The following is a 17746-nucleotide window of genomic DNA, read 5'->3' as shown; positions in this document are numbered from 1 at the left end:
TAGGTAGTCTTGACAGCGGCTAGAGACAGTAAACATACCGATATAAATACTCAAAGAGACACGCAAAGGGAGACGTGAGATATGTCTTGGAGCAAATGAAACTAATGCTGTAATAAGCAACGATCCGATATAGACGCGAAAATAAAGATTAAAACAAGGAAGACTAGTAGACTAAGGCCGAGAAGCGAAGACTAAGTACCGCGAAATACTGTACAGTAAGAAGGAAACGGCGGAATATACCGAGGCGGTTAAGATGAGGATATAAAGCAAGATAGGCGGCAATAGTTTAACAGCTAGAAATAGCCAATTAGCGACACAGAACTTGACGGATAGAAGTTATAACTGAGCTTGAATCCTGTGGCAACTAACTCATCCTATTTATCTCTGTTGGTAGAGCTAGAAAGGCGTAGGAGAAACCCGACAGGAGACCTGCCTGTAGGCAGGCTCCGACAATACATACTGGTATAATAGATTAAGTTTAGATAAAAAAGCTTACATTTTTCGTAGATATTCCCCTTATATAAAACAAATCAAGTAAAAGGATTCCTACGTATAGACACCTCTATTTTCTACCTAGTATACAGTTCGCTACCATATCCAGGAAATATCGTCGTGTCCCCTTCTGTGTCCATATCCGTGGGTATCGCCTTGGCTGCTAAACGAGGCTTCTTCTATTGCTTCTTTTTCTTCTTGATCACGCTGTCAAGGATGTTACCGAATCTCCTCTTCCTCGACCAGGATCAAGTCATCAGTTTCGCCTAGAGATTCCTGTGCCATCTCCTCCAACAGGATCCCCATGGCGATCAAAGCCGTCTCATCCATGTTCTGATAATCATCTTGAACCCGGTCCCACATCGCATCATCGTAGAAGTCAGCCGAGTAGGCGTTGATGGCTTCTAGAAGACCGGAACTGGGGAGAGAACGATCGGATGTAAGAGCCTCATGGGCGAAGTAACTAGAAGTTGTTTTCTTCTAGCTAATTAGAGCGTTCTGTCAGCGGAAAGTGCTTATTCAAGATGTATAGGGCAAAGGTTTAAAGACGCTGTATCCCAGTACTTGGAAGCATACAACGTGAGAAACATAGGCGTTTACCCGACCTGGCATCCGTCAGTTCGATGCGGGAGAACACATAGATCATAACCAAGCAGCCACGGCATTGTAAATGTTCGCCTGTTGTTGCTGTCTTCAAAAGGATGTAATATCGACCGGAGGCTGGTCCTTTGCCTCGTTGTTGGGGGCCGGAATAAAATTACTCTGGCTCAATGAGAGAGATCTGCCGTGGGACTTAATGAGTCCGAAACGTCAAGAGGCAGTGCCCTGAAAGCATCAAGATGTGTTTCAATCATACAAATCCCGCAGGAATGAGTTGCATCTATCTGGTCTCCAAAAGCCGGATATTAGATTGTAAGTTGATCACGAACTTTTCGAACACGGAATAAGCTAGCTCTCCATTATCTTACATCTGTGACCTGTCTGCACCCCGGTTACTGCTTTCCCTTTACCGTTAGCATAGGCTAGATATTCCAGATATTGAGATAAGCTTATTGATTCAAAATGTAAATATTTCCCCTTTTTCTGTATGATGAGTCTATGACTACCTGGAACGACCTAGTGCTTGACGCAAGAGGGTATAATCAGATCTGCTACAACTACCTCTTTCGTTAACAGTGACAATAATGCTTATCCAGAAGAGTGTGTCTACTTAATCAGTTTTCAGTCGTCTACGAACCTCTTCCTAATCTCGCGCCTAGCGTAAAGTATACTCTATACTAACAACGAAACGGGCTGTTTCCAAGCATAGCGCATATAACTACTTAGTACGGCACCGAACCCTCGCACCATTACTAGTACCTAGGACTCCGTATGACTTTTAAGGAAGACAAGATCATAAAAAATTAACTCGGTTAGAATAGCTAAGTGGCATGAAAAAAAAAAATCGCGATCGAAAAAAAGGAATGTCAAGTGACCAGACTGGGGCTCGATCCCAGGACCTTATCGGTGTTAACGATACGTCATAACCAACTAGACTATCCGGCCATCTTGTTGAAGAACTTGCCACTAGTGTGATTTATAGACTTGAACTATGTCTGTTCGGCTTAGTCGGCCAATCAACTTACTGCCTTGCTTGCTTGTGCAGGAGTCAGGAGAAAAATTTTGGATGAGAAACTAAACAGTCTTGGGCTCGGGGCTGGCATTTAAAGGCTCGTTTCCGGAGTAACAATGCGTGCTATAGGTTTATCTAGGAACTTACTTTGACCATGCGACTTCTATAAGAGAGATGGTCTTTGTTGGTTACTACTGTCTACATATATATATCCTCATGGAGATACTCTATCACCCGCGAACCTATATAGTAGATGTTTTTAGGACGCATCAGTTGCACACATACACCGTACCTCGCTGCTCCTATGCCAGAGATATCGTGGTAATGATGGATTGTATGGCCGTATTTAAAAGTACTATGGCTGATAGGCTCGACACTAATTGTCTGCTGGGGATAGACGGCCACGAAAACACCATGGATAGTTAGACCTGTCTCCAGTGTGTCGAATATTCACTAGTAGAACGGAAACATAGTCTGATTTGAAATCCTTCGATAAGACTGTCGAGACATATGGTCTATATTGCTGTTTCCCCACAGACAGCCAGACGCAGTATGACAATTAAGTCCTCACCATCTAGGGCTCCGTCTATAACTTAGAAGCAGGGGCAGAATTTTATAGATAACCAAGATAGAATCTGTAGTGCGCTGGAGTTCTTCTCCTCTACCCAGGAGTGTCGAGAGTATATATACATCCCCCATTCTCTCGCCCCCATATAGTAAAAGAACAGATAGTAGGTGTCTCATGACGACAGAGACCCGGATCTGATATAATTCGTGTATTATAGTGCATATCCTACGCTCATTCTACTAAAGTACCTACAATTATTACGGTATATAACTATAGCCGGGCATGTTGAACGAGTCCGGTTTAAAAAGAACGTGGTAGCGGGACTACAGAAGATATTAAGCAATTACAATGTTAGATCTTTGCAGTTTTATACAAAGAATCGTCAACATATACACCTACTATAATGAAGAACGCCTTGAACAAGAGTACAGTAAAAAGAGACTCTGCCCTGAAAAGTAGGCAATATAGAAACTACTATATAGCTTTGCTTGCTCGTTATGCGAGTCCTCTCATTTCTCAGGGGGCAACACCAGAAATGACCATCTAATCCCATAGACAAGTTACCACTAAAGAACACCCAAAGATCAAATAGTTAAAAAAAAGAAAGATCCTAGGAATCAACTACTCAGAGGCAAAAAGGACAAAAAAGAGATGGATTTCCGGCACGGGGAATCGAACCCCGGGCTGCTGTGTGAGAGACAGCGATGTTAGCCACTACACCATACCGGATTGGGATATTAGTGTTTTCTGATATTATGCTCTATGAGAAACTCCAAACTGGAGGAAATTCTCGTACATGAAGCAGCGCATACAGAGAAACCAGGTCCGTCTCCTCTCCTATTTTTCGCTGTTGGATATTGATTTCACACTCGAACCGACTGCTACTCTATTGTTCAGTTCCATCGAGGGTCTTCAAAGGGTACATACATACTTGAGTACACGATATCATGTCCAAAGAGCCAATCACATCACCGGGGATGTATTGTACTACACAGCCACGAATCATAAGGCTACGAATAAAACCCGCAGACGATAGATGTTGAAGAAGAATCGAAAGCTATAGAAAGCTATATATGTATCAAGCCTAACTGAACTGCCTCGGCCACGCGGTTTGCGGAGCCGAGAGACTCGATTATCCAAGGTGGAACAAAGCCGATGCGGAGCCGCGCTACGGCTTGTGACCGGCCAGGAAGCACAGGGCTCGTTGTCTTGTTGCGCTTTGGCGTTTCTACGGGGTTCTTCGGATCTTGTTAGAATAAGAATATAGTCGGTTAATAATATATGTTCTTTTTGGTTTATTTCCAGGTCTGGGGGGTCTATGATATATATATATATATATATATATATATATGCGGACAATATGTTGTTCGATGCTACATGGTATATCCTTAGAGTAGAACCATCCCTTACTTACGAGTAACAGCAACCAGATACTAGCCAGCCACACCCATTCAAATATAACCATCGGAAATTTCGAATGCCTGTAAGAGAAAAGCCAAGAAATCATCCTGGGACGAGCACGTCTTCTCCTCATCCATGGATTGCGCTCACAATAACCAACGGGTCAAATCCAACTAAGCAGCCCTTGAATCCTCGATTAAGAGTTCCCATACATATACCGCACCGTGGACAGAAAATAAGATAAATAGAATAGAGATGAGGAGGAATGCGCGCTTGCAGATCAGCCGAGACCGATGGTTGACTATCAGAGGGTCCATTTCTCCTCGTCCTCCCCGCTTCGAACCCACCCTCACTACTGCATGGTTATTCTCTCTCCTGGAGTCCTGCGAGCTCTGATGCGGGGTTAGTAATGTACCTACGCAATGAGATCTTAGCCTCGGTGGTTCCGCTGTAGATTCGTATCATATTTAACCAGCCTTGATTCTAGCTTTGATGGGCAGAAATAGAACAGACGGACAGAGAGAGCACCTTCACGGTAGCGATCCAGGTACCAAGTATTGACTGCATATCTTTCTTTTTTTGACGAACTATATCACACGGAATCTCTCCAGATAGTATATCCTTACGAACCCGAACAGAATGGCCGCCGCCCAAGTCGCAGTCAAGTCGCACGAACGACCTGAACCAGGCTCAATCAACATCCCCCTCGGGAAATACCCTCCCCCGAGCACGATCGTGCCCGATGATCCTGATAAGATCGCGACCGAGGTCATCGACAAGTTGAACAGCGCTCTCGCGAACAAAGACGCCCAAGCGCTGTCTCGGCTGTACGTCGATGACGGCTACTGGCGCGACCATCTCTGCTTCTCATGGGACTTTCGCACGCTCAAGGGCAGGGATAACGTCGCTCGATTCGTAACGGAAGGGCAGTCGCCTGCCAAAGTACACATAGACAGGTCGTCAGCTAGGAAAGCGCCGCATTATGGACCTATCGATGTTGTCGGGGAAGTAAAAGGCATCGAGTTCTACATCAGCGTTGAAACCAACGTTGGACGAGGAAACGGTATAGTGAGACTGGCGGGTCTCAACGAGTGGAAGATTTTCACGGTATTCACATCCCTTGTCGAGTTGAAGGGTCACGAAGAGGCTATCAACCACCGCAGACCCGTTGGTGCGCATCATGGTGAACATCTTGGCCGGACGAACTGGCTCGATCGTCGGACCGCAGAGAGAAACTTCATCGACAAGGAACCCGCGGCGCTCATCGTGGGCGCAGGCCAAGGGGGTCTTACTGCCGCTGCGCGCTTGAAGATGCTTGGGGTTGATACATTGGTCATCGACCAGGAGGACAGAGTGGGAGATAACTGGCGTCGCAGATACCACCAGCTCGTCCTTCATGACCCCGTCTGGTTCGACCATATGCCTTATATACCGTTTCCTCCGTCATGGCCGATCTTTACGCCAAAGGACAAACTAGCGGAGTTTTTCGAATCGTACGTCACGCTCTTGGAGCTGAATGTCTGGGTCAAGACGACGATTAAGTCTTCCTCATGGGATGAGAGCAAGAAGCAGTGGACTGTCACCGTCGAGCGGAGGAAAGAGGATGGTAGCGTTGAGACTCGTACATTCTACCCGCGTCACATCATCCAGGCCACCGGTCACTCGGGCAAGAAGAACGTGCCGGACTTTGAGGGGGTCGACAGCTTCAAGGGAGATCGACTCTGCCACAGCTCAGAGTTTCCCGGTGCCAATCCCGAGTCCAATGGGAAGAAAGCTGTGGTGGTTGGGTCGTGCAATTCAGGCCACGACATTGCTCAAGACTACTACGAGAAGGGATACGAAGTCACCATGGTCCAGCGCAGCTCGACATACGTCGCTAGCTCTGGTTCGATTACGAATATCGGCCTGAAGGGACTGTACGAGGAGTCCGGCCCGGTGGCTGAGGACGCGGATCTGTATCTCTGGAGTATCCCAGGAGAGCTGTTCAAGACACTGCAGGTCAAATTGACGGAGGCGATGCGCCAGAATGATGCTAAGCTTCTCGAAGGACTAGATAAGGCCGGTTTCAAGGTCGACAAAGGCCCCATGGACGCCGGTCTTCTTATCAAATATCTCCAACGTGGCGGTGGCTATTACATCGACGTGGGCGCAAGCCAGCTGATCGCAGATGGAAAGATCAAGGTCAAGCAAGGCCAGGAAATCACCAAGGTCATTCCAACGGGCCTCCAGTTCGCGGATGGGTCGCAGTTGGAAGCTGACGAAATTGTTTTCGCGACGGGGTATCAGAACATGAAATCGACGACTCGGCTGATTTTTGGCGACGAAGTGGCCGACCGAGTTGGGAGTGTCTGGGGCTTCAACGAGGAGGGTGAGGTGCGAACTATCTGGAGACGAAGCGGACACCCTGGGTTCTGGTTCATGGGAGGCAATTTGGCTCTGGCGAGGTATTACTCGCGGTTGTTGGCGTTGCAGATCAAGGCATTGGAGGCGGGCATTACGCAGTACTAGTTAGTAGATGATTCTGTAATGTTTTCTGCAGTGAATAGAAAGGCCGTCTTTGAATCTTCTCTGGGACTTCCAGTACTTTTTTGAGATAAACATATTGGCAGTTGCGTGTAGAAGAGGCGTGCGGAGGCAACAGTGGCAAATATGTATAGCATAACATATACCATATTTCTCACATCAAGCGGACATGGAAAACCACAATTAAATAGTGGCGCTCAGTGATAACTCTCCAAGACCCATTCAGCATCTAAATGAATTACTGACAGTGTATTTACCCTGCGTTGTCAGTTAATTAGTGTACATGTACACCCGTCTCTATCTGGCGTAAAAAAAAAGAATTCTTTTCTCCCACCCGCCGTTTCGAACCCGAGCCGCCATTCCACTCCATAGAAAGCGACATGCACTCCTACCTCCAATTTTGATCTGTAAAGAATAAAAAAAAAAACTGGTAGCTTCTCTTTGATTGAGCGTGTCATCCTTAGTGCAGGGGCCATGCTAATCTTCTCTGTATCGTTTCAAATTGACCAAATGCCCGAAGGCAATAGCTGTACCTTTAAAGTGGTTTATATGTCCAGGGAGGTGTTGTGTACGGGAGTCCTGATTGGTGGGTTAAGCGAGAGACGGAGGAACGCCAAAAGGGACGGACACAAAAGATGCAGCAGAGAGAGAAAAGAGAGGAGAGAAGAGGGGTAATAATGATAGTTAAACGAAAGGAAAAGAGAATTGGAACTAGAATGGACGATAGAAAGGATGGTATATTATTTTCATTGACAGTGTATGATATCTCGAGCAATCCAGTCTGAGGAATCTTGTCTCTCAAGGGAGTGTAGAGTTGATATTGTACTGTACTCCTTCAAGACGGATTATGGAGGAATTATCTGCAAGAGAAAGAAGAGGAGAAATGACTGTTTGGTCCCTCAACAACAAGAATCTGTCACTTCAACTCGCGAGAACTTTATTAATTAATAATCTCCTTCTCATTCGCAGTCAATCATAGTTAACTTAGCCATCCGATTCCGCGCTGACTGACAAACTCCGCCTAACTAATAATAATAAAATAATCCACTCCCGAGCCGAGGAGAAGTTAAGCATCACCGACGATGCCCGCTCTCTCCCCGGATTCGGACCGAGACTGTGCCATCTGCCATCTGGCTTGACTGGTCGATGCGGCGTCCACGTCTCTGTCCTCGACGCTAGATCTGATCCTTCAGCCGTCTTACTCCTCTGGGATTAATTATTATTGGAGTAACCGAGTCGACTCGTGCCAGTACCGAGGCCCATGCCCGCCATCCCCAGCTTGGGTAAGCTGCCCCAGTGTTTCACGGGCTCAACGGCGTCCCCCGGTCTGAACTCAGGGGAGAAACGCCATGCGTCCGTCACCTGGCACTGCTTTTTCTTTGTCTGAATTCATTTCTGTGTTGTTTTACTTTATAGAAACCCTGCTGCTAAAAGAGTCCCGGTGAGAGCGATTGAGCGATCGAGCGACGCCATGCCTGCCCAATCCACTTATCCGCCGATTGACATCCCCGATGTCGATCTCTGGACCTTTCTCTTTGAGAGGGCCGATAGACCGTTTCCAGAAGACAAAGGTACGAGATCCCTTGCGCTATGGAGGACTCGAGGGCCGTGGATTAACACGAATGCAGTAATCTTCCGGGACGCGGATACGGACCGAACCTACTCGGTCAAGCAGACCAAAGAGGCCGCTGAGGCGTTTGGACAAGGGCTGAAATCAATCTGGAACTGGAAAAAGGGAGATGTCCTTGCGCTCTTCACTCCCAACTGCATCGATACACCTGCCATTACCTGGGGCACTCAATGGGCCGGCGGAGTTGTGTCGCCGGCCAACCCAGCCTATACCCCGGAGGAACTGGCGTATCAGTTGAAGAACTCTGGAGCCAAGGTGCTCGCTACCCAGGTCCCGTTGCTGCCAGTGGCCCGCGAGGCTGCCAAACGAGCTGGAGTCCCGGAGGATCGGATCATTCTCCTGGGTGACCAGCGGGATCCGCAGGCCAAGTTCAAGCACTTTACGTCCATCAGAAACATCTCGGGTGCGGCCAAATACCGCAGAACGAAGGTGAACCCCTCTAAGGACCTCGCCTTCCTGGTCTACTCGTCTGGTACGACCGGTGTGCCCAAGGGTGTGATGCTCTCGCACCGCAACCTGGTATCCAACATCCTCCAGGGCCAAGTCGGCGAAGGGAACCAGTTGACCTGGAACGGCGGCGCCGATGGCCGTGGTGACCGCATTCTCGCGTTTCTTCCCTTCTATCATATCTATGGTAAGACGGGCTCCTTCGCACGATTATGCTCCTGAATGTCTAGTGCTGATCCATATGCAGGCTTGAACATGCTCATCCACCAGCCCATGTATACCGGATTCGAAGCGGTGGTCATGGCCAAGTTCGACCTCGAAAAATGGTGCGCTCTCGTTCAGAAGCACCGTATCACATTCACGTACGTCGCGCCACCAGTCGTGGTCTTGCTGGGCAAGCACCCCATCGTGGACAAGTACGACCTCTCCAGTATCCGCATGATGAACTGCGGCGCTGCTCCCCTTACCCGCGAGCTCGTCGAAGTCGTCTGGGGTCGCCTCAAGCTCCGCGTCAAGCAGGGCTACGGTCTCAGCGAGACCAGTCCCGTGACGCACACCCAGCCCTGGGAGGACTGGGACAAGAGCATCGGCTCTGTCGGAAAACTCCTCCCCAACATCGAAGCCAAGTACATGACATCGCCCGAAGACGAGTCCGAGCCGCAAGAAGTCAAGGTCGGCGAAGTTGGTGAACTCTACATGCGCGGTCCCAACGTCTTCCTCGGCTACCACAACAACCCCCAGGCCACGGCTGGCTGTCTGTCTCCCGACGGCTGGTTCCGCACCGGCGACGTCGGTTTCCAGGACAAAGACGGCAACTTCTACATCACCGACCGTGTCAAGGAACTCATCAAATACAACGGCTTCCAAGTGGCCCCCGCTGAGCTGGAAGGTATCCTCATGGACAACGAGGCAGTCGACGACGTCGCTGTCATCGGTGTCCAGACCGACGCCAACGGCAGCGAAGTCCCTCGCGCCTATATCGTGCGGAGTCCGAAGAGCCTCCACGCGGGAATCAGCTCAGAGGAGGAAGCCGAGCATATCAGCGCCTGGCTGGACCAGAAAGTCGCGTATCACAAGCGGTTGCGCGGTGGAATCCGGTTCGTCGACCAGATCCCCAAGAGCCCTAGCGGTAAGATCCTGAGACGGATCTTGAAGGAGCAGGCGAAGAAGGAGCTTCTGAAAGCGAAGTTGTAGGCTGTAGACTGTTTTGCTTCTGTAATTGCTTCTGTAATTTTACCAGTATATATATTGAACTTGGATATAGATAGACCTATAGTAAACCTTTTCAGGACCATCTCACATCTCTGCACACAGCCTGAAAGTCACGGGCTCTATCAAACGGCTTCTAAAACCGGTCAAATCGAATCAATCCATACCAAGGGTTCTCTGGCCATAAGCCATAAGCAACTATATACTTCTCGCAGCCAATCAGGTTCTCTGCCCTTTTTAATCCTGACCGAACTGGGACAACACATGTACATACGTTCCTGACCTACCTTATGCATGTATCGGTTGTGATTAAAACCTACAAGCAGGGAACCACTAGGCACTGCCCAGTTAACCCTGAATCGAATCTTTTCGCCAATCCAACCAATCTCTCTTCAAGGAGCCAGCCGGTAAATATATGCGAATACCCCACGGCCTTCCTTTTCTACCACTAGACACTGCATAAAGAACATGGCCAGAAACGCCCTCTAACTCCGACGGTAATAGCACTGACGGAGAGAAGTGGTGCATCAATTGAGTGGATAACCCCTGTCTGGAGATGATTACAGAGGAGATGATGATTGCATGTTAGACTTCCGTCTGGTTAATTCGCCTTCTTACCTGTGACTTGGAGCAGGACTGGGGATTATCGTGAACATTACATACTTATTCTACGTAGTTACTTTCAGAGTTTATAGAGATTGGGATATCATATGTGGGGTTCAGCGCAGACGGGGGTGGGGAATGATGCAATTAATACTCGTATCTATCTATCACATCCATCGACTCGTACTGTAGATACTTCATATTCACAATCCAGACAATATCACCAATTAACCATACCCCCATCTCTTTCCTTACCCAAAAGAAAAGAAAAGAATACCTAAGTTAACCACCACCACCACAATGGCACGCATCTTCATCACCGGATCCAGCGACGGCATCGGCCACGCCACAGCCAAACTCCTCTCCGACCAAGGCCACTCAGTTGTCCTCCACGCGCGCAACGCCGACCGCGCCTCCACCACGCGCCAATCCATCCCCAAAGCCGAAGCCGTCCTTATCAGCGACCTACGCTCCATCTCCGAAACGAAGCACCTCGCCGCCGACGCCAACGCCCACGGGCCCTTCGACACAATCATCCACAACGCAGGTATTGGCTACGGCTCCACATCCAGCCGCGAAATCACAGCAGAACACATCTCAGCCGTCTTCTCCGTGAATACCCTCGCGCCATACATCCTCACATGTCTAATGGAGAAGCCTAAATCGCGACTCCTATACATGAGTTCAGATAGCCACTATGGCGGCGACGAGAGTCTGCGGAACGTGACTACGTCGCATTCGTATAGCGATAGTAAATTGCATGATGTGATGCTGGCAAAAGCCTTCGCGAGACGATGGGGTGATGCTGTTCAGGTGGTGAGTATGCATCCCGGGTGGGTGAGGACGAAGATGGGAGGTAGGATGGCTCCTAGGGGGACGGATCAGCCTGCGAAGATATTGGCGGATTGGGCGGTTGGGAAGGGGAAGTTGGCGAGTTTGAAGAGTGGGACGTTCTTTACGACGACGAGAGGTGAGGAGTTGCCGCATTCGGGGGCTGGTGATGTCGGTAAGCAGGAGGAGTTGTTGAGGATTTGTAGGGAGGTGTCTGGGGTGGATGTTCCGTAGTAGATAAGTATGGTTCTTGTGGTTTACAATTTACAATGTAGTTGAACTAGGGGTGAGATGTGTTATTTCCTATTTGGGAAATATGGCATGTTTTATTTATGCTTCACTTTTTCTTTTTTTCGAGTTGGCTCCTGGTAGGATGGAAGGAGAGACGATCGCTTTTGAACATCAATATATGCGCGTTACAGATTAGATATGTTTCTAAGAGGGACCGTGCCGTACATTATCCGCTTGAGTTACTTTGAGAGATTTCCATGTACGAGCTCATCATATAGTGTATTGCAGTAATAGTCATAGTCTAAGTATTAAATGAATACTATCACAGTTGAAACTTTTACGCCATGATTAACTCCCAGCCGGCATCCTCTAATATATCCAGCCAGTGTCTCCGCACCGTCTCCATCCCTTCTTCATGCCTGTCTCCATGAACCTCCCACCCCCAGACACGTCTTAAGAGTCCCTTCGCGCGTCCGACATTCCCGATGCCAAAATTCTGTTCTAGCTGATCTAGACACTGCAAGACGAAAGCCTGCTGTGCTGCATCTTCGCTCTCACATCCAGCCATGAACAGAGGGAAGGCGAAAGCAGAGTACTCGCAGTGATCATCGATAGGGGCCGTTTCGATAAGTGCTAGACAGCGCTGTATGGCGTCTACTTTCGTGATGGGGACGAGATTGGTTAGGGTAGGGATGGAAAGGACATGAGGGTGCTGGGATACCATTCGCTCAAGGGCGGAGTGTAAGTATATGAATGCAGCGTAGCGGAAACTGAGGGCGACTAGTTCTAGTCGCGAGAGGATGGATGGTGTGATGCCCCTGGGCATGATGTATGTCCGACTGGTCGGAGTCCATGTTTCGAGAGCGTTGGTTCTGGGATAGTGTTAGGTCTACCCAGGAATTCAGGACGGAGAGTACTGACATTGCGCTGATCTCCAGGACCAAGGCGTGAGGGTTGCTACTCAAGAAGGACAGGTTGGAAATTCGTGCGCATATTGCGACGAGATCTTCAGTGTAGCCTAGATAGGTGTCGAGTTTGCGGGCACCAGAGTGTGCGCCGTACGGTACCATGACGGAGTTGTATTTGCGGCTGGTGACTTTAGACATGTTGTGCATGTAGGTTATTCTTGCAGACGTGTTAATTTGTATATCCACGAGCCTGAGGGAGTGCTCTTACAGCCCGCTGATAAATTCTGCTAGTTCCGGGTCAAGTCCGGAAAAGCCACCGCACGACGTGATTACGTTCTGTAATGCATCCAGATGGCCTCGCCACTGCTTGACACTTCCTCGAACGACTTCGTACTTGCACAACCAGGCGATGGTGAGAACGAGTTCTTCAGGGGTAACTATGCAAGAGGAGATCGCGTCCGGATCACTGAGAACCTTTCTGAGTCTGCTGATGGTTCGACCGTAATACTGCATTGCTGCTGTCTGGGAACCGGCATCACGATGTAGCGCCCAATTTGACATGTGAATGGCAGAGACAGCGCAGAGCGCATCCATGACCAGCGGGGAGGACAATGCCCTAGGGATGATGATTGCCCGTAAGGGGTTTTCCTCCATCTCCAGATTTGTCAACAACTTGGATCCCCTCTCCGTGTGATATTGGAGGTAATACATCTCAGGACTGGACAGATGGCTCGGGGGCCCAAAAAGATTCGGGAGGATGAAGTCAATTTCAGGATATGGGGTTCCATTTTCTGTTCCTGCATCGGAGCCGGTGACATCTGACCCAGGAGTAGTTGGAAATGCATAGTCAGCAACATGACCAGGCGTGTATGGACTCGATATCACATCTTTGCTGCCCGCCTCGACCTGGACTACTCCATGGCCTTCTGCAGACGCAGAACTAAGCTTTCGCCTTTTCCTGCTTGTCTGTTTCTGAAATACATTAGTAAACGGATTAAGTGGCTCAGTCCAGATGGTGCCGTAGCCCTCGCACGGACGGCCTAATCTGGCACAGTTGAGACAGCTGATTCCAACGTCAGTCACTGATGATGTCGATTCCAGTAATGGAAGCAATGGAATCAGGGTGTGATTACTGGAGCCTACCTAGGTCGTGTTTCATCGCATTTCTTTCTTCTTTTCTTGCATGTTAAGCAGCCAGACCGTGTCCAGTTTTCACCGGATCTACGGTGTCTTTTCCGCCCTTTGGTTGGCGTCTTCCTGTCCGACTGCGCATCTTTCTCCTTCTCAGGCAATCTTCCCGCAGAAGAGCTCGACTGGATACTGGGAGTCGTGGCAGGCGACTCCATTTTTTCAACTCATGTTAGCTTTAGTCTGACAGTGTTCGGAATCCGGATGCACCTATCGAGCGTCGTGATAGGGCCGGCGCAAGGATTTCCTGATCTAGGATGCGTCTGTCTGGTCGATAGATCATACCACTAGGCCACAACGGCGAGAGGTATAGACGCCAGACATGATCCTGCACCAACTTCGAGTAGCAACGATGCCTGAGGAAATTTCACAGCGGTCAGCATCGACTTGGGGATTCATGAGAACCAGAAGACGCGGGGACGGGATACGCTAGCCCTAATCGGGCAAAAGATACGCGCGATTTCTCTGGACATCTTTTCGGTCGAGAATTAAGTGGTTGAACAATTAATCGACAGAGGCAATCTTCTTGTGGGAGATTCAAGTTGAATTCTAAGCTCAGCATTATACACAATGCAAGGCTTATCGCCAGATAGTAAGCGTAGCACGAGGGACTCCGGAAGGGACAATGATGCTTGCTGAGATGACGCTACACTGCCAGAACAGTACCACTTCGGAACAGTGGCATTGAAGGAAATAAAATGGAAAGAATCGATGGGTTCGCTGCTAATAGAATGCATCTATAATACATCTATAATACATCCATGATACATCTATGATACATCTACTATATTATTATCATCGACGGACATCCCACTATCATCGACCGACTGATAACGCTCGATAAGAGCCAAATTCCGATGCTTTGATTGCCCATCTTTGGCTGCAGACCCACGGGCGGCGCAACTTTGACCCAATATGGAATGTCCACGCTGATGTCGACAACTTCTTCTCCCGGAGCTCTCACGACACTTCAGTCCCACCGATGGAGATGGCGCGGGTTGTTGCAGTATATAAGTTTCCTGTCGCCTCCCTCGCTGCCGTCAGATTCATCTGTCCTTGCCACTTCCTCTCTGTTCACTCTCGCCAAAGCTGTTGAGACTGGAGACCACAAGATGTCCGGCTCTCAAGCTTCCACCCAGACAGCGTCTGCTGGACTGCACCCCTTTGACCCTCTCACTCCCGGAGAGATCCAGCTGGCAGTCAAGATCTTGGAGGCGTCATTCCCCGGAGTTCCTCTGCGATACAAGAAGATTGATGTGCAGGAGCCTGCTAAGAAGGACGTGATCCCATATATCGAAGCGGAGCGCTTGGGAAAGCCGCTCCCTCCAAAGCCGGCCCGTGTGCTGCAGGCTTTGTTCCACCGCCTCGATAATGGGACCTTTTACAAGGCCATGCTCAATGCAGACACCAAGTCTGTGATCCATGTCAAGGAGCTACCCAAGAGCATCCAGGTGAGCGTTTGTGGACGTGCTAGGAGGAAGGACATTGGCTGACTGTATCGGGATAGGGCCCGGTTGATGTGGATGAGATGATCGAGATCGAGTCGCTGTGTCTGCAGCATCCTGCAGTGCTGGCTGAGATCGAGAAGCTGAAGCTGCCGCCAGGGGTGACGGTCTGCAATGACCCTTGGATCTACGGAACCGATGACCCGAATGAGAACCGCCGCCTGTTCCAGTGCTACATGTATATCGTGGAGGTCGACCACCCCCAGAACAACCACTACTCGACGCCCGTCAAGTTCTCGCCGGTTTTCGATGGCATCACTCACGAACTGGTCCGCATGGACTACCTCCCCGCGGGCGTTGACCACAAGACTATGGGCACCCAGCCGTGGAAGCCGGTGAAGACGGTGCAATATGCTCACGAGCTCCTTGATGAGCCTCTGCGGACGGATCTCAAGCCCTACATTGTCCAGCAGCCCGAGGGCCCCTCTTATGGGCTGGATGGCAACGTGGTGACCTGGCAGAAATGGCGGTTCCGAGTCGGCTTCAACAACCGCGAAGGCTTGGTTCTTTACAACATTACCTATGATGGACGCAACCTGTTCTACCGTCTGGCGCTCAACGAGATGACTGTCCCATATGGAGGTAAGAGCGATACTCCGAGATGAGATGCGGATTGCCACTGACAGATTCCATGCAGATCCCCGAAGACCGTTCCATCGAAAGCAGGCTTTCGATGTCGGTGATGTCGGATTTGGTATCACGGCCAACGAGTTGTCTCTTGGATGCGATTGCCTGGGCCACATCAAATACTTCGGTGGCTACCGAACAGACTCCAAGGGCAATCCTGTCGAGTTAAAGAACGTCATCTGTCTTCACGAGCAGGACAATGGCTTGCAGCACAAGCACACCAATTACCGTAGCGGCCTGGCTACTGTGGTGCGCAACCGCCAGCTGGTCGTCCAGATGATCTGCACCGTCGCCAACTATGAATACATTTTCGCTTACATCTTCGACCAGGCTGCCGGTATCGAACTGGAGGTCCGTGCCACCGGAATTCTGTCGACAGCGCCTTTGGATAATGAGAACGGCGAAACTGTCCCGTGGGGCACTAATGTTGCGCCGGGAGTGGTGGCTGCGTTCCACCAGCACATGTTTTCTTTCCGTATTGACCCGGCTATTGATGGATTCAAGAACACCATCTACTATGAGGACAGTGTCCCCATGCCTCCAGGCGAGGACAACCCGTTCGGAGCTGGCTACGTGACGGAAGAAACTGTTCTGAAGACCTCCGGAACTGCCAACACGGCCGTTGACCGTCACCGTGTGTTCAAGATCCGCAACGACAGCGTCATTAACCCCATCACTTACAAACCGGTGGCGTACAAGCTTCAGACGCTGCCCAGCCAGATGCTGCTGATGGGTGAGAATTCTTTCAACTTCAAGCGTGCCAAGTTTGCATCAAAGCCCATCTGGGTCACCAAGTACCAGGACAATGAACTCTACGCCGCCGGCGAGTTCACCAACCAGAGCAAGAGCTCTGACGGTGTCGAGACCTGGGTGCAGAGGAACGACCCAATTGAGAACGAGGATGTGGTCCTCTGGCACAGTAAGTCTAGTCCAGTTCCTCTTTGTGCAAGTTGCAAGCTAATATCCGCCACAGCATTCGGTCTCACCCACAACCCTCGCATAGAGGATTTCCCCGTGATGCCTGTTGAACGCATCAGCGTTCACCTCAAGCCTGATGGCTTCTTTACCAAGAACCCTGCTCTCGATGTACCTCCGTCGGACCAGAGCTTCAACAAGTCGACACTCCACCAGGAAGTGGATGCTGCATCTTGCTGCTCGGCCAGCGGTGCGCCGTCGAAGGCGAAGCTGTACAAGCGTATTGAGTAGATGACGATTCACGGTTTCTTCTTTCATCTTTCTTTTGTATACGATGATTATACGATACACCATTATAGTTTTGGTATATACTTGATTGACTGATATATTCTTGCTGTCATGTTATACTTCCGCTCGTTGTGTGGAAGGACTCACAAGACTTTTTTTTGAGCTGGTCTTGTAGATCACAATTCATCCTGGATCTCTCCAAAGAATACCACCTGAGAGCATTCCTCTTCAAAATTCCGCGGCACTCAGAGACCAAGCACGCTCTCAGCTTTTGGACAAGCCCTGAACATGCGGAACGCCGGTCGTGCCGGAGCAATATTCCTCGCCATACGACCCTAGGCATCAACGAAACAAGATGTTGCAACAGGATGATGCTTACATCCATGCAGAATTCCAAGAATCAACTAGGCCCTAAAAGACACATAATGCCCATGTTTCCATTTCACTTATATCTATCAGTAACTACCAGCGAGGAATCGAAATTCACGTTGTTTTTGTACTAGAAAATAAGGCCGTGGTGGGTTTCAATGTAAAGGCTGTTGTCAAGAGGTGCAAATAACAGCAACTGGTGGAGAGACTTTCCATTAGTGCACAACCATCGTTGATGTAACCGTCCAAGCCACGCTCCTCAGTGGTCCTTGGATGGTTGCATCTGCGGATCGCAACTTGCAGCACTGAGCATGAGAAGTGTTTCAAGTCCACCCGCATCCTCTCTAGACTTCAGACAGCTCAGCCAACAACAATGGGATTACGAGACATAGCTTCTGA

General features: G+C 49.5%; 6 protein-coding genes and 2 non-coding genes across 8 annotated transcripts; 4 read left to right on the top strand and 4 right to left on the bottom strand.

Moving 5' to 3' along the window:
* Positions 1–610: 610 nt before the first annotated feature.
* C8Q69DRAFT_517511 (hypothetical protein) lies at positions 611–1104 on the bottom strand (the record flags this gene model as incomplete). Its single annotated transcript, XM_028633418.1, has 2 exons — positions 611–972; positions 1069–1104. 2 exons carry the CDS (start codon positions 1102–1104, stop codon positions 712–714), a joined length of 297 nt encoding a protein of 98 aa, XP_028488245.1. The 3' UTR covers positions 611–711.
* An 859-nt stretch (positions 1105–1963) lies between these two features.
* On the bottom strand, positions 1964–2037 carry C8Q69DRAFT_t39. Its single transcript has one exon. It is a non-coding gene; the product is annotated as a tRNA-Val (tRNA).
* A 1292-nt stretch (positions 2038–3329) lies between these two features.
* Positions 3330–3401, bottom strand: C8Q69DRAFT_t38. Its single transcript has one exon. It is a non-coding gene; the product is annotated as a tRNA-Glu (tRNA).
* A 1195-nt stretch (positions 3402–4596) lies between these two features.
* C8Q69DRAFT_177507 (hypothetical protein) lies at positions 4597–6722 on the top strand. The gene has a single exon (XM_028625829.1). It carries the CDS (start codon positions 4713–4715, stop codon positions 6579–6581), a length of 1869 nt encoding a protein of 622 aa, XP_028488244.1. The 5' UTR covers positions 4597–4712; the 3' UTR covers positions 6582–6722.
* A 1084-nt stretch (positions 6723–7806) lies between these two features.
* Positions 7807–10016, top strand: C8Q69DRAFT_177510 (putative phenylacetyl-CoA ligase). Its single transcript, XM_028625830.1, has 3 exons — positions 7807–8167; positions 8225–8860; positions 8921–10016. The coding sequence occupies exons 1-3, from the start codon at positions 8068–8070 to the stop codon at positions 9865–9867; spliced, it is 1683 nt and encodes a 560-aa protein (XP_028488243.1). The 5' UTR covers positions 7807–8067; the 3' UTR covers positions 9868–10016.
* Positions 10017–10638: 622 nt separating this feature from the next.
* Positions 10639–11802, top strand: C8Q69DRAFT_459464 (hypothetical protein). Its single transcript, XM_028630079.1, has one exon. The coding sequence runs from the start codon at positions 10786–10788 to the stop codon at positions 11548–11550; it is 765 nt and encodes a 254-aa protein (XP_028488242.1). The 5' UTR covers positions 10639–10785; the 3' UTR covers positions 11551–11802.
* Positions 11803–11884: 82 nt separating this feature from the next.
* Positions 11885–13801, bottom strand: C8Q69DRAFT_442748 (fungal-specific transcription factor domain-containing protein; the record flags this gene model as incomplete). Its single annotated transcript, XM_028628870.1, has 4 exons — positions 11885–12419; positions 12469–12672; positions 12724–13500; positions 13599–13801. The coding sequence occupies 4 exons, from the start codon at positions 13799–13801 to the stop codon at positions 11885–11887; spliced, it is 1719 nt and encodes a 572-aa protein (XP_028488241.1).
* Positions 13802–14755: 954 nt separating this feature from the next.
* Positions 14756–16981, top strand: C8Q69DRAFT_485495 (copper amine oxidase; the record flags this gene model as incomplete). The annotated part of the gene is made up of 4 exons (XM_028631832.1): positions 14756–15094; positions 15151–15730; positions 15786–16694; positions 16749–16981. 4 exons carry the CDS (start codon positions 14756–14758, stop codon positions 16979–16981), a joined length of 2061 nt encoding a protein of 686 aa, XP_028488240.1.
* Between the last annotated feature and the right edge of the window lie 765 nt (positions 16982–17746).

Source organism: Paecilomyces variotii, assembly GCF_004022145.1.
Source record: "Paecilomyces variotii strain CBS 101075 chromosome Unknown C8Q69scaffold_2, whole genome shotgun sequence".
Classification (NCBI taxonomy): domain Eukaryota; kingdom Fungi; phylum Ascomycota; class Eurotiomycetes; order Eurotiales; family Thermoascaceae; genus Paecilomyces; species Paecilomyces variotii.
The sequence above is the reverse complement of the archived record's forward strand: the minus strand, read 5'-3'. Positions and strand labels throughout refer to the sequence as shown.